This window comes from Dendropsophus ebraccatus, chromosome 3 (genome assembly GCF_027789765.1).
Source record: "Dendropsophus ebraccatus isolate aDenEbr1 chromosome 3, aDenEbr1.pat, whole genome shotgun sequence".
Lineage (NCBI taxonomy): Eukaryota > Metazoa > Chordata > Amphibia > Anura > Hylidae > Dendropsophus > Dendropsophus ebraccatus.
This window is the reverse complement of record NC_091456.1, coordinates 114,988,200-115,002,317: the sequence shown is the minus strand read 5'-3', so window position 1 is coordinate 115,002,317 and position 14,118 is coordinate 114,988,200. Positions and strand designations below refer to the sequence as shown.

The 14,118-nt window shown below is 43.6% G+C and overlaps 1 protein-coding gene across 2 annotated transcripts in view; it reads left to right on the top strand.

The window, feature by feature from the left end:
* The window catches only part of LOC138785988 (protein unc-13 homolog A), a 215,782-nt gene that overhangs the window by 164,499 nt on the left and 37,165 nt on the right, over positions 1 to 14,118 (top strand). For both annotated transcript variants that reach the window (XM_069962556.1, XM_069962555.1), the window contains 4 exons: positions 4,484 to 4,561; positions 4,805 to 4,893; positions 5,294 to 5,446; positions 12,280 to 12,403. In XM_069962556.1, the coding sequence (XP_069818657.1) occupies positions 4,484 to 4,561; positions 4,805 to 4,893; positions 5,294 to 5,446; positions 12,280 to 12,403 (444 nt within the window). The remainder of the gene's footprint in view (positions 1 to 4,483; positions 4,562 to 4,804; positions 4,894 to 5,293; positions 5,447 to 12,279; positions 12,404 to 14,118) is intronic.

The window sequence follows — 14,118 nt, the reverse complement described above, 5'->3', positions numbered from 1 at the left end:
ATACCTTCTCTCCCTCATACCTGGTGGTTGATCGCGGGGGGGGGGGCAATCCCCGCATCTGCTCCGGGCCGGGATCTGCGCCCTGACGGCACTGATCCCGGATCGGCACTCCATTGCTTTCGTCTGGAGCAGCTGAAAGCAATAGAGCACATATCTCATTGATCTATGCTGTATATCTATACTGCATAGATCTTAATGAGAGATCTATGGGGGACTTCTAGTATGTGTGTAAAGTAAAAAAAGAAAAATTTTATTAATAAAAAATCCCCTCCCCTAATAAAAGTAAGAATCGTCCCTCTTTCCCCATTTTTTCCACATGAAATCTCGAAAAATTGTAATAAAAAGCAATCAAAAAGTCGCATATGCGCACTCAAGGTACTGATAGAAAGAACACATCATGGCGCAAAAAATGACACCACACACAAGAATAAAAGCGTTATAAGCATGGGGGGTCAGATTGTGGGTACAGAGTCGTTTTAAGGAACATATATATTTTTTTAAAGGTTTTAATTTTTTAAAAGCCATCAAATTAAATAAAAGTTATACAAGTTACATATCATTGTAATCGTAACAACTTGAGGAACATGTATAACAAGTCAGTTTTACCCTAGGGCAAACGGCGTAAAAACTAAAAACAAAAAAAACCAAATAAAAAATTTGTGTTTTTTTTTTTTAATTTCACCACACATATAATTTTTTTCTGATTTCACAGCATATTTTATGTCTGCCATTGCACATTACAATTAGTGGCGCTAAAAATAAGGGCTCATCTGGGTCTCTAGGTGGAAAAATGCACGCGCTATGGCCTTATATAATTATGGCCAAAAGTTTTGAGAATGATACATATAAATTTTTTTACAAAGTCTACTGCTTCAGTTTTTAAAAAGGCAATTTGCATATACTCCAGAATGTTATAAAGAGTGATCAGCTTAACAGCAATCACTTGCAAATAGTGGCGTAGCCACCGTTGTCGCAGGGGTCGACCCGGCATCGAGGGGGGCCCCCTGCCACCGGCCGCCCCCCGCCACCACCGGTTCCCGTCGCATTGATTGATCATTCTTGTGACCGCAAGCAGTGTTTTGCTTGCGGTCACAAGAGTCAGTGTTGGACGGGCCAACGGTGATGCTCAGCTCCCTGGGGGTGTCCCCGGGATTCTCGGGCAGAACACGCGCCAGGGAGCTGTATGCGCTGAGACTGTTACTTCACGGTCAGCGAGTGCTTCCTGAGCCGGAAGTAACATCCCCGGCGTACACAGCGCCCTGGCTCGTGTTCTGCCCGGGAATCCCGGGAACACCCCTCAGGGAGCTGAGCATCACCGGGGGCCCGTCCAACACCACAGAAGAATAGATGAGAAGCGAGCTGCCACGGGGGAGCGAGGTGTTAGGTGAGTTGTTGTTGAGTTGTTTTTTCTTTGTTTTTATCTGCTTTGCGATTGGCAAATATAAGAGGATAACACAGGGGCAATGTTTAAGGGGGGCATGTATAGGGGACAGTGGGGGCATCTACAGGGGGAATGTATAAGAGGACAACACGGGGGGCATGTATAAGGGGGCATTTACATGGGGGGGCAACATAATGGGGACAACACAGGGGCCATCTATAAGGGGGGCATCAATATGGGGGGCATGCATAATGGGGCAACACAGAGGGGCCATCTATAAGGGGGGCATCAATATGGGGGGCATGTATAAGGGGGAAACACAGAGGGGCCATCTATAAGGGGGGACAACACAGGGGGGGCATCTACAAGGGGGGCAACACAGAGGGAGGCATTTACAAGGGGGGCAAAACAGAGGGCCATCTATAAGGGAGGGGGAGCAACATAAGCGGGCCATCTCTAAGGGGGACAACACAGGAGGACATCTATAAGGGAGGGGGGGCAACATGAGGGGGCTGTCTATATTGAGTAGCAACATAAGGGGGCCATCTCTAAGGGGACAACACAGGGGGCATCTATAAGGGAGGGGGGGCAACATGAGGGGGCCATCTATAATGGGTAGCAACATAAGGGGGCCATCTATAAGGGGGACAACACAGGGGGCATCTAAAAGGGGGCAGAGGAGGACAACTCAGGGGGCATCTGTAAGGAGGACTACACAGAGGGGGTCATCTATAAGAAGGAATATACAGAAATGGGCAATCTATAAGGGACTCTACACAGAGGGGGGGCATCTGTAAGGGGCCATCTGTAAGGGCGACTACACAGAGGGGGGATGTATGCTATAGGGGATACACAGAGGGCACAATCTATAAGGGGGACTACATGGGGGGCATCTAATATAGGGGGACTGCACAGAGAGGGGCTCTCAAGGAGATGCACATGGGGCCATCTATATGGAAGACTCAGCAAGGGGCCAGCTACACAGAGCGGGGCATATACTATCAGGGGGGGATCACAAAGAGTCAGCCTACCTACTAAAAGAGGGTGTAAAGGGGCCAATACAGATGTGCAGTTTGTAGAGAGATGAGGATGGTGCCAGAGTGTGGAGCCTAATATGTCTGTCTGGCAGATTCTGTGGATTCGTGGCTCGGAGAAGTTCTCATAACGGCCGAGGACAGATGGAGAAGAAGATGAAAAGGAAACAACTCTGATCAGAGAAGACGTTAGTCACTGGATATAACTGCATTGTAATGTATATGGTGTATAGACCCTGTGTGGAGATGGGGCTACCTCTATGTAACTGTACGAGGTGATAGTAATCTGTGTACAGTAGATTTTATTCAGAAAGATTGCACCTCAGTCAACAATCTATCGCATCATCAAGAACTTTAAGGAGAGAGGTTCCATTGTTGCCAAAAAGGCTCCAGGGCGCCCAAGAAAGACCAGCAAGCGCCAGGACCGTTTTGTAAAAGTGTTTCAGCTGCGGGATCGGGCTACCAGCAGTGCAGAGCTTGCTCAGGAATGGCAGCAGGCAGGTGTGAGTGCATCTGCACGCACTGTGAGGCGGAGACTCTTGGAGCAAGGCCAGGTCTCAAGGTGGGCAGCCACTTCTCTCCAGAAAAAACATCAAGGACAGACTGATATTCTGCAAAAGGTACAGACCGATATTCTGCAAAAGGTACAGGGAGTGGACTGCTGAGGACTGGGGTAAAATCATTTTCGCTGATGAATCCCCTTTTCGATTGTTTGGGACATCTGGAAAACAGCTTATTCTGAGAAGACGAGGTGAGCGCTACCACCAGTCTTGTCTTATGCCAACTGTAAAGCATCCTGAAACCATTCATGTGTGGAGTTGCTTCTCAGCCAAGGGAATCGGCTCTCTCACAGTCTTGCCTAAAAACACAGACATAAATAAAGAATGGTACCAGAATGTCCTCCAAGAGCAACTTCTTCCAACCGTACAGAGCAGTTTGGCAATCAACAATGCCTTTTCCAGCATGATGGAGCACCTTGCCATAAAGCAAAGGTGATAACTAAATGGCTCAGGGAACAAAACATAGAGATTTTGGGTCCATGGCCTGGAAACTCCCCAGTTCTTAATCCCATTAAGAACTTGTGGTCAATCATCAAGAGATGGGTGGACAAACAAAGACCAACACATTCTGACAAAATGCAAGCATTGATTGTGCAAGAATGGACTGCTATCAGTCAGGATTTGGTCCAGAAGTTGATTGAGAGCATGCCAGGGAGAATTGCAGAGGTCCTGAAGAAGAAGGGTCAACACTGCAAATATTGACTTGCTGCATTAACTCATTCTAACTGTCAATATAAGCTTTTGTTACTCATAATATGATTGCAATTATATATCTGTATGTGATAAAAACATCTGACAAACACACATAAAAACCAGAGGGCGGCAGATCATGTGAAAATATCATATTTGTGTCATTCTCAAAACTTTTGGCCATGACTGTATACACAAAGAGGAAAAAACGAAAGGGCAAAAATGAAAACTGGCTGTGTTCCCAAAGGGTTAATGTTTTATGTAACTTTTTTTAAATTGGGAATAAAATGTAATTTTATTATTTTATTATTTTATTTTATTTTTATTTTACACTAGTGTACATTAACCAGTGATCTGATGATCACTGGTAAAATACTCTGAACTACCACTGTAGTGCAGTTTATTGTATATGTCAGCATTATGCGGACAGACAAACTAAACAGCCATGCCTTTGGCATGGTTGTGTAGAGACGTATCCATTGCAGGCCCAAGGGCCTTTAGAAGGCACCCAGGACTGCCATTCTGACTGATCAGAAGCCAGACCTTGTCACTGGAATTCTGATCAGGTGAGTATACTTCCTCACCTCACCAGAACCCGTTACATGCTGCAGTCGTGATTTGACAGTAGCATGTAACTACCAGGAGCAGAAGAATTTCATACTGACAGCTGATCTCCTGCGATGTCGGCGCACAAGCAAGGCATTAACTTATTCTGATCCTGCCAATTTTGATGCTTTGGTAACAGTTGTGCACAAATTAAAGCACATTGATACTCTGCAAAATTTACTGACTATAACAGTATTTTAATCCCTTTACAGCCATGTATATTAATGAATAACATCCAACAGCTTCGGGTCCAACTGGAGAAAATGTTTGAAGCAATGGGTGGGAAAGAAGTAAGTAATTCATTACATCGTCCTTTATCTGAATTAATATTTATAGTTTAAAATAGATTTATTGATTTACACAGAATAACATTTGTTCAAGAGGTAACAGGTCTTTAAAATAAGACATAAATATTATGTCAACCAATAAGAACTGTATATTATGATTTAGAAGGTACAGTACTTTGTTTGTGTATTCTACATTTGGGCCTGGTTTCATACATATTCACTTTTTACCTAAATTTGAATCTTTAGTTGGATCCAGAAACAAGTGACATCCTAAAGGAGTTACAGGTGAAACTCAACAATGTCCTAGATGAGCTTAGCAGAGTGTTTGCCACAAGGTAAGTAAATATACTGTATCCCTGTCTTTTTGTAAATGTACATACTGTAGTTTTCTATATGCGCCTTTTGTATAGCTTTAAAAAATTGAAGCTTCTTAAAGGGAACATGTCATTAGTTTTGTGCTATCCAAACCACATGCAGCTTGAAACCTTGACAGATACCCTTTACTCAGTATACCATGAAGCACTGAAAATGGCTGGGCCTCTTCAGAGTAATTGTAGACGGAACTGTGTGATCACTGTGTTAGGATCCCTGTCAGCCTTTTATGCTGCTCATGATTCAGGCAGAATACAAATAATGAAAAGTTCCCTTTAAACTGTAAAGTTTGTATTGTATTTTTCCACTGTTAAAAACCTAATCTTGTTTTGTGTCTTTTGCTTTGCCAACATCTTTATGCAGTTTCCAACCACACATAGAGGAGTGCGTGAAACAAATGGGAGAAATTCTAAGTCAAGTTAAAGGGACTGGAAATGTACCTGCCAGTAACTGCAGCAGTGTGGCCCAGGATGCAGACAATGTTTTACAACCTATTCTGGATCCATTGGACAGCAAGTAAGAGGGAAACTTTTAAATTTAAAAAAAATAATCATTGTCAGAAGAAGAGAGCAGTGACGACTTGTGTCAGAATAGCAGTGGCAGGGAAGCTGAGCCTATTAATCCCCTTTAGAGGTTTACAGGGGTTATCCAGGCTTAGAAAAACATGCCCACTTTCTTCCAGAAACAGCACCACTCTCAGTTTGGGTGTGGATTTGCAGCTCAGTTCCAGTAAAGTGAATGAAGCTGAATTGAAATACCGCAAACAACAGAGGCAGGGGTGGTGCTGTTTTGCAAGAAAGTAGCTATGCTTTATCTAATCTTGGATAACACATTTAAGTCATGTTCCCTTTTTCCCTTCGAATTGTACAGACATGCAGGGAATTTACCATTAGATACAGACTGTGAAAAGTTACAAAATGTGTTCTCTCACGCCTCACAAGCTAAGTGGGTGGGGCTTCTGGTAAACTGTTTGTGCAAGGAGGCATGACCTTAAGATTCACCAGATTTATAATTTACAGGACAGGAGTAGCATAAATTGTAGATGAAATCTACACTAGTTCAAAAATAACTGAAAGTGTACCTGTCGTTCTAAAAAAATCTTTTGACATGTCATAGAAACATTGGACTTATAATGGGCTGCTATGGAGCCTGACTCTTTTTTTTTTTAAACTCAGAGTGGGAGGGGACCGATCAAAGCTGATCAAAACTTTTGACGTCTCTGTGACATGTTAAAAGTTTTTATAACAAAAGGTACACTTTAATAAATAGGTAAACGGAAATCAGTCACACTTCACCAAAAGGCTGGCTTTACACTGCCTTAAAATCTTGGGAAAAGCCAATTTTTGCCATGGCTTTTTTTTTTCTTTTTGCAAAAATGCCAGTGGGCAGATGCTAGCTGGAGGAAGTTTATGATCTGCCTAACACACTGCTTTTTTATTCATTTTTTTGGTGTGACATTTTTCTCTCCTCTCTAGCATTTTTAAGACTTTTTCAGTTTTTCCAAAATGTATTATACTGAGGTGTGGCATTTATGTCACCTTTTGTAGTCCAGCAACTAGGTCATGTGATGACAGAGGTAAAAAAAAAAAGTTCAGCACACAAACGCACCTAAACCACAAAAAAGATCATTCACACATTAAGTCAAAAACACCAGAAAAAGTGCCAAATAAAACACAAATGCATGGAAAAAACACATTGGCAGTTTTTCTGGAGGCCTGAAAAAACGCCACACAAAAAAGATGTGTGAGGGCACCATTATGTAAAAAATCAGTCTTGACGCTTAATGCATTATTGTCCCACACTGAGGGCATGTATGATAAAGAAGCAGGGTGGTCTATTGAGACCTGTTCTTAAATAGACACAACTTTTATCTATGCAACAAAGTTTGCCTAGATCAATAGTATGAGCAAATATAAGAAACTTTGGAATATCTCTTAGAAAACAAAAGTGCTTCCATTCTTTTCTATTCTGAAAAGTCAACTATATACCGACCTGTAGCCAACTAAGGTATCATATGAAAGACAAAGCAAGTCAATAGAGGGGGCAAGTATAATGAGGATAGCCAGAATCACCACTCCTGCTGGAATCCTCAGTTCTTCACAAGATACTCCTGATGGTGGAGACAGGCTTTCCCGGAGGATATGCCACCTCTAGAGATAAACTGAACATGTGACAGCTGGTCCGGACAGACCAACCAACAGTATGGGCACAACAGATGTAAAAGATAGACATGGTTAGGTTCAAAAATCACCTCTAGGTGGAAACATATGGACAGGAACCAACCAGGAGTGCAGGGCCAGACAGCAGGAACACTGGGATACGGGAACACTACAACAGAAACACAGGAACCTGCACAGAGATGGCGGGAACACCACTGTGGGAACAGGTGGAATCAGGATGAAGAGTACAGTAACCGCCCCCCCTTATGTCCCCCCTTCTTTGGGGTGAGACAAGAGAACTTCTTTTTAACGAGACAAAACCACGAATGTTCTTCTTTGACTTCTCTCTTCTCAGGAGCAAAATGTTTCCAGTCCGAAAAAAATATCTGCTTGGCTCTGGCAACTTTGCAGTCCAAGATGTACTTGACTTTATACTAGTCATCAGGATCAACTGTTAATGAAATATGTGGAGATGGCTTAAAGAATCTGTTATAGATTAATGATTTGAGAAGTGATGCAGTCTGATGTTTTGAGAGGAGAGATAACCCTTGTCTTCTGGCTGAACTGGGAAGCCGATCTCCTTTTGATGTCCACGTTTCTTTACATGCAAACTGTGGCCTTCACTAAGATGTCCTTAGTCCGCTCACAAGTCCGTACAAGAGTAAGAGAGAATCACTTGCATGATTGTTATAGCAAAGCTAGCAAAGGAAAGCCTCCAGCTCCTGATTCATTTTAACTACCTGGAATTTGGTCTGTGGATGGTACCCTGAAGAATAGTCCAGCTTTACCTCCAGGAGTGGACAAAGCGCTCTCCAGAATTTTTACCTGAACTGGATGCCATAATCAGACATGATGTGGGATGGAAGACCGTGCAATTGAAAGATGTACTCCACAAACAAATGGGCAAGCTTGACAGCAAACTGGAGCTCTGGCAAAGGGTTGAAATCTTAAAGAACTAGTCTATCACTACCTATATCACTGTATTACCAACAGAGGAGGGCAGATCAGTAATGAAATCTTCCTAAGATGTTGCCAGGGATTCTCTGAAAGTGGTAATGGTAAAAGCACCAAAAGCAGTAAACGATTAACTTTACTATACGCCCCGGCTGTTCACCAAGTCTGGGCCCCCCCCCCCCCGCCTCACTGTAACTATGGTAGAACTAGCGTGGTGTTCATAGTACAGGATAGATAATGTCATCATGCCCTGATTTGTGCAAAACTGCGTTAAAAAAGCAGAGATTGTTTAGCAAATCATGGCAGAACTGTAGCCAGGAGATAATACATCACTGAAAGTATATATTTTTGGGTGGCCATGGGCCCCCAAGGAGCTCAGGGCCCTGGGCTACCGCCCAAAATGGACCTATTATAATCTGCTACTGACCAAAACGTTCCCATGTGGAATGTCCTTTACCTGTGTCGGAGCAGCGGCGACAATACGAGATGGGTCTATTATGTGCTGAAGCTCCTCCTTTCTGTCAGACAAATCAAAGGAATAGAACAGAGTGTCTGCTTAGGTGTTCTTCTCTGTGGGCCGATAATGGAGCTTGGAGTCAAGTTGAGAAACCTCTGCCTAAAAACTGCTGCAACCCCTATAGATTAGGCATCCACTGCCACAGAGGACTGGTGGGAGATGTCCAGATGATGTAACATCAGGGCGGCGGCAAATGCCTCCTTCAAACATAAAAAGGCTCACTTTCTTCTTTGTCAAGGCAGAGATGGGAGACACCAAGGTAGAGCAATTGGGGATGAACTGCCTATAGAAATTGTGGAACTCCAAAAATCTCTGAATAGCCTGGAGCCTCTGTGGGCGGGTCAATTCAAGACCGCAGATAACCTTTCTGGATCCATCTTCAAACTCAGGTCAGATAGCATATATTCCAGGAACTGCAGGGACATCTTCTCAAAAGCATATTTATCCAGCTTTTCGTATAGATGGTTCTGCCAAAGGTGCTGCAAGACCTGGCCAACATGTCTGCGATAGGAGTAGAGTATAAAGCAAGTCCTGGAGGCTGTCATTCACAAACCCATGAAAAGTGGCTGGTACATTACAGAGGCCAAAAGGCATTACCAAGTACTTGTAATGCTCTTTAAAAGTGTTGAACACCGTCTTTTATTTGCCCCTCTGCAAAAACAGGATCAGGTTTCAGACTCCACTTGTTAAAGATCTTTGCTGTTCGTATACAGTGTAGTTTGGGGATCACAGGCAGTGAGTACTTGTTTTTGACTTTGATCTTCTTGCTGAAGACATCATACTGGGGCAGAAGCTCAGACAGACCCTCTCGAACCAGTGGTAACTTGGATGGATGAACTTTGGCGAGACAAGAAGGTTGGTCCCCGCTGCAAGATGTCTCCAGACTGCCAGTCAATTACTGGTTAGTACAGACAGAACAAGGGCAGGCCCAGAATAATGTGATCCAATGCAATTGGTAATACAGAAAATATGATCTCCTTGCAGTGCAGGGCACCCAATCTGCAGCTTGAGGGGTTTGATGGCATACAACATGGGGTCTGGCAAAGGTGAGACATTCACTGAAATTACATTCAGTGGCCTCCCCAACCTGGTCACTGGTAGATGGTGCTGTAGGACAAGAAGTTACAAACGGAACTGGTGTCCAGGTAGACTGGAACAGAAAATGGCCATTTCTCCATGGAGATGGTAACAGCCATGGTCAGCTTCGGAGAGGGGTTTTGCTTGTCTAGGACAGCCTCTCCTACTTGTCCTAAACAATGGTGTTTCCCGACTTCTCTGGACAATTCCTGACCACATGCCCTTTGCCACCTCAGGACAGAAATGTTCAGCTAGGTGTGGCTGATCCTGCTGGGAAAGGTTTCTAGCTGCGTATGTGCCTCAGCAGAGGGAGCCGCTGGTGGAAGAATCAGCCTCTAGAACATTGTTGCCAGCCAGGACAATCTTCTGAGGCAAGTGACCTCCTTGAAATGTTCCCGAAATCTCTTGTCTATCCGGATTGTCAGAGAAATCAGTTGATTCAGGGTGGTGAGTCACGACCTGCCAGCTCATCCTGAATTCTGTCAGCTAGTTCCTTCCAGAAGACTGGGACTGTGTTTTGGAACTCAATGGCATAGTCCCCAACGGTCTGGTACCCCTAGCACAACTGAAACAAAGCTGATGTTTGACCAGGCTCCTCAAAATGAAACTGGGCAAGGAAGAGCTAGATACTGGACCCAACACTCCCAAATGGAATTTGCCCACACCAGGGCCTTACTGGAAAACAGAGGCAAGCCTCTGGAGCTCAAAAAGTATGGAACACTGGTTCAGAAACCCTTAGCACTGGACGGGATCACCGTCATACTGGCATGTCAAAGACAGCTGGGCTGCTGCTCCTTGGTCAGTAAGCACGGCTGTTGGAAGAGGATTCTTTGCTGTCTGTACAGGCACAGACAAGGTGTTCAGAGAAGACAAGATGGTATTCAGGAACTGCATGAGGACATCTTGCCTATCACTCTGACATTTCAGTTCTATCTTTAATTCCTCCATAGCGGAACTTGGTTGACCAGCAGAGCTCTTTGCCTGAGCTTACTTTTAGGATCAATGGATGTGAGACCACTGTGCCATGTGTCTATCCCTCAGGGTGTTGTCTAAGCATATCCTCCATTCTTCACCATCAAGATACCCCTGATGATGAAGATACGCTTTCCTGGTGGATACGCCAGGTTACTACCTCTTCAGATAAACAGAATACGGACAGGTGGAATCCGGATACCACTTGGTAGTGCAGGGCCAGACAACAGGAAAACTGGGATAATGGAACACCACAACAGGGAGACAGGAACCAGGACAGAGATGGCAGGAACACCACAGCTGAAACACAGGGAACCAGGATGGAGAGTACAGGAACACCAGGCAGGGTATTACGGGTACAAGAGACTCTAGAATGCTATAACAGCGCAAATACAGAACACACCTTAGCAGGACCTTGATGCTTAGGCAAGGGAAATACCCTCCTTAAATAAATGCAGGGAACAGGAAGAGGTGGGAGCAACTGAGCCAGTTTAACTTTACACTATGTTTGATAAATCTCCCTCTATATCTTTAAATCTGAAGGAGGCAGGTGCATGCCTCCTCTAGTGGCCAGTGTCAGGAATTGCAATCAAGCATGCTGCTCCAAGCAGCTGGGCAAAGCGGCAGCATGCAGAAGGAACACTGGCTGCCATGCCCAAAATGCGGCAGTAGCAGGGAGCACAAACACTGTCTGGTAAATGCAGCTGCAGTGCTGAGTACCATAGTAGGGGCCTGAACTCCCAACCACTGTTACAACTTGGGGTCCAGAGCCAGCCTCCTAAAGGCAGCTTTTCAAGGCTTGTGCAGGTTTAAAAAAAGAGACTAAATGCAAATATAAAAGTGACAAATGTACAAACTCTTAGGGTTTCTGGTGTTCAATACCCAAGAGGCCCCACATCTCTAGACTGTGTAATATCAGGATATCAGCTGCACAGGACTGTCTGGGACTTCCTGGTTTTAGTCTCTTTTTTTTTTTAACTAGCACAAGACTGAAAAACTGCCTACAGAAGACTGGACCTGGATTTCAAGTAAATAGAGTAGGGATGGTCCGAACCCGCCAAGGTTCGGGTTCGGCTGAACCCGAATGCTCGGCATCGGATTACCGCTGTCTGCCCGCTCCGTGCAGCGGGCGGATACAGAGGGAGGACCGCCTGGAAAACTGGGATACAGCCTATGGCTATCATTGCGGATGGTTCGGGTTCATACGAACTCAGTTCGGACCATCCCTAAAATAGAGTGTTAGCATGATGAGGTTTAAAACACTGTGACACCCCCCCCTTAATGAGTTATAATGCACTGCAACTCCCCTTAATACTTTGAATCCCTTTAATTAAGTATAATGCAGTGCAACCCTAACACCCCCACACACACACACACACACAGTTATAATGCACTGTTTCGCACCTGTTGAGGTATAATGATTTGTGCATCCTATAATTAGATGTAATATACTATGCCCTGCCTAAATGGGGTCTCCCCTGTTAATAAACAGTTTATATTAAAGACTCTGAGGACAAAGAGTGAATATTTTTAATAAGTTGTATAAATAGTCCATTTAATTTCTTGAAGCCCAATACATGTAACAATATTTGTCATATATATGTCATATGTATATAAATATAATTATAGATTAACATATACATGTACCTGTCTCTTCTTTTTCTCTTTAGCCTCACCCTATTTGCTAAAATTTGTGAGAAGACTGTTTTGAAGCGTGTTTTGAAGGAGCTCTGGAAACTTGTCATGAACACTATGGAAAAAACTATTGTATTACCGCCACTGACTGACCAAACGGTAAGTCTGTATGAATTGGATCGTTATTCAGTTGCCTAAACCCATGGTTTACAACTGCAACGAGAACAAAGCACCTGTGACATGTCACTAGTGGCAGTGTACATTTACAGACACATGCACATTCTTTATTTCATATAATTCTCTCAGGACAACTTATGTGTAATTGAGCATTACACAACACTTTTTTTGAGCTGATAAACATGGCAGCAGTCTCTAGTTCAGTATCACTTTTATCTGAGAGTATATGTTTACTATTTAAAATCGTGAAAGATGAATAATTTTCCTGAAATTAAATTGAGCTACTGTACATCAAATTGGTGAATTCAAGATAAAATAAAAAAAATGCCAAGTCTTCAAGTTAGAAAATTAACTTAATAGAGACTTTTGAAAGTCATAATGATCATCATTTGAGGATAGGAGTAATTTTGAAATCCTTTTACAGTGTTTTTTTCTTTCAATGCATATTGTAAATGTTAAATAAATGTAAAAAAGACAATAAAAGACACGCGCTGCATCAATAAGCCAATAATACCACACGTACCATGTACAAAAACCCTAAGGCTTCACACTACGTATATTTCAAGCAGTATTTGGTCCTCATTGCAACCAAAACCAGGAGTATATTAAAAACACAGAAAGGCTATGATCACATAATGTTGAAATTGAGTGGATGGCCGTCATTTAATGGCAAATATTTGCTGTTATTTTAAAACAACGGCTGTTGTATTGAAATAATGGCAGTTTTTACCGTTATATGGCGGCCATCCACTCAATTTCAACATTGTGTGAACAGAGCCTTTCTGTATTTTCAATCCACTCCTGGTTTTGGTTGCAATGAGGACCTGACATGAGGACCAAATACTGCCTGAAATATACTGTGTGTGAACCCAGCCTCAAGGTGTGTGGTGTGTGTCCTTCACACCTACCGGATCCACAGCGGATCTCACTTCTGCGGATTCGAAGCGAGAACCGCTGCGGATCCGGTATCAATTCACCCCTATGATAGCACATATTCGCAGCGGGATTGACATCCCACTGTGAATATGTGCTTTAACTCTCTGGTGCCCGCAGCCCCGCCGCCGCATCCCCCCATCCCGGCCACATCCCCCCATCAGCCCACCCCCCATGATTAAGCGCATCGGCGCAAAACGCGTAGGTCCTGTTATGGAGTATCATTTTTAATGTTCGAATAAAAGTTATATTTTAATTGTTCACGTTCTCGGTGCTGGCTCCACCACTCACTATTCATTGTGTAGCTTTGGTGATGTGTAACTGCAGCTCAGCTCCCATCCAAGTAAATACGAGCAGTTACAGGTTGCCATTGCTACGCAATGACGGAAACAAACTCCATTCACTATGTAGTGAGTCAGTGAATGATGAGCTATCCTAAAGCGGTTTCCCAAGCAAAAACCCTTAAGAGATACAGCCCCCACCCCTTCTGCTAAGAGGGGAGGTCAAAATGGGCAATGGGCAAAATGAATCAGGTTATTCTGGGAGCAGTGGTGCCATTAAGTTAACCCTCAATGATCTATAGCTTTCTAAAGCCTGGCACCACTCTGGACTACATCTACATACTTCATATCCTGCAATTGTCCTGCATATTCCCTTCAGGTTAGTCACCTAGGCTTATGCAGATGTATGCATATTTGCATTGTTAGGCACTGAGATATACTTACCACTTTATATCAACACACCTTTAGTTTCTTTGTACATGG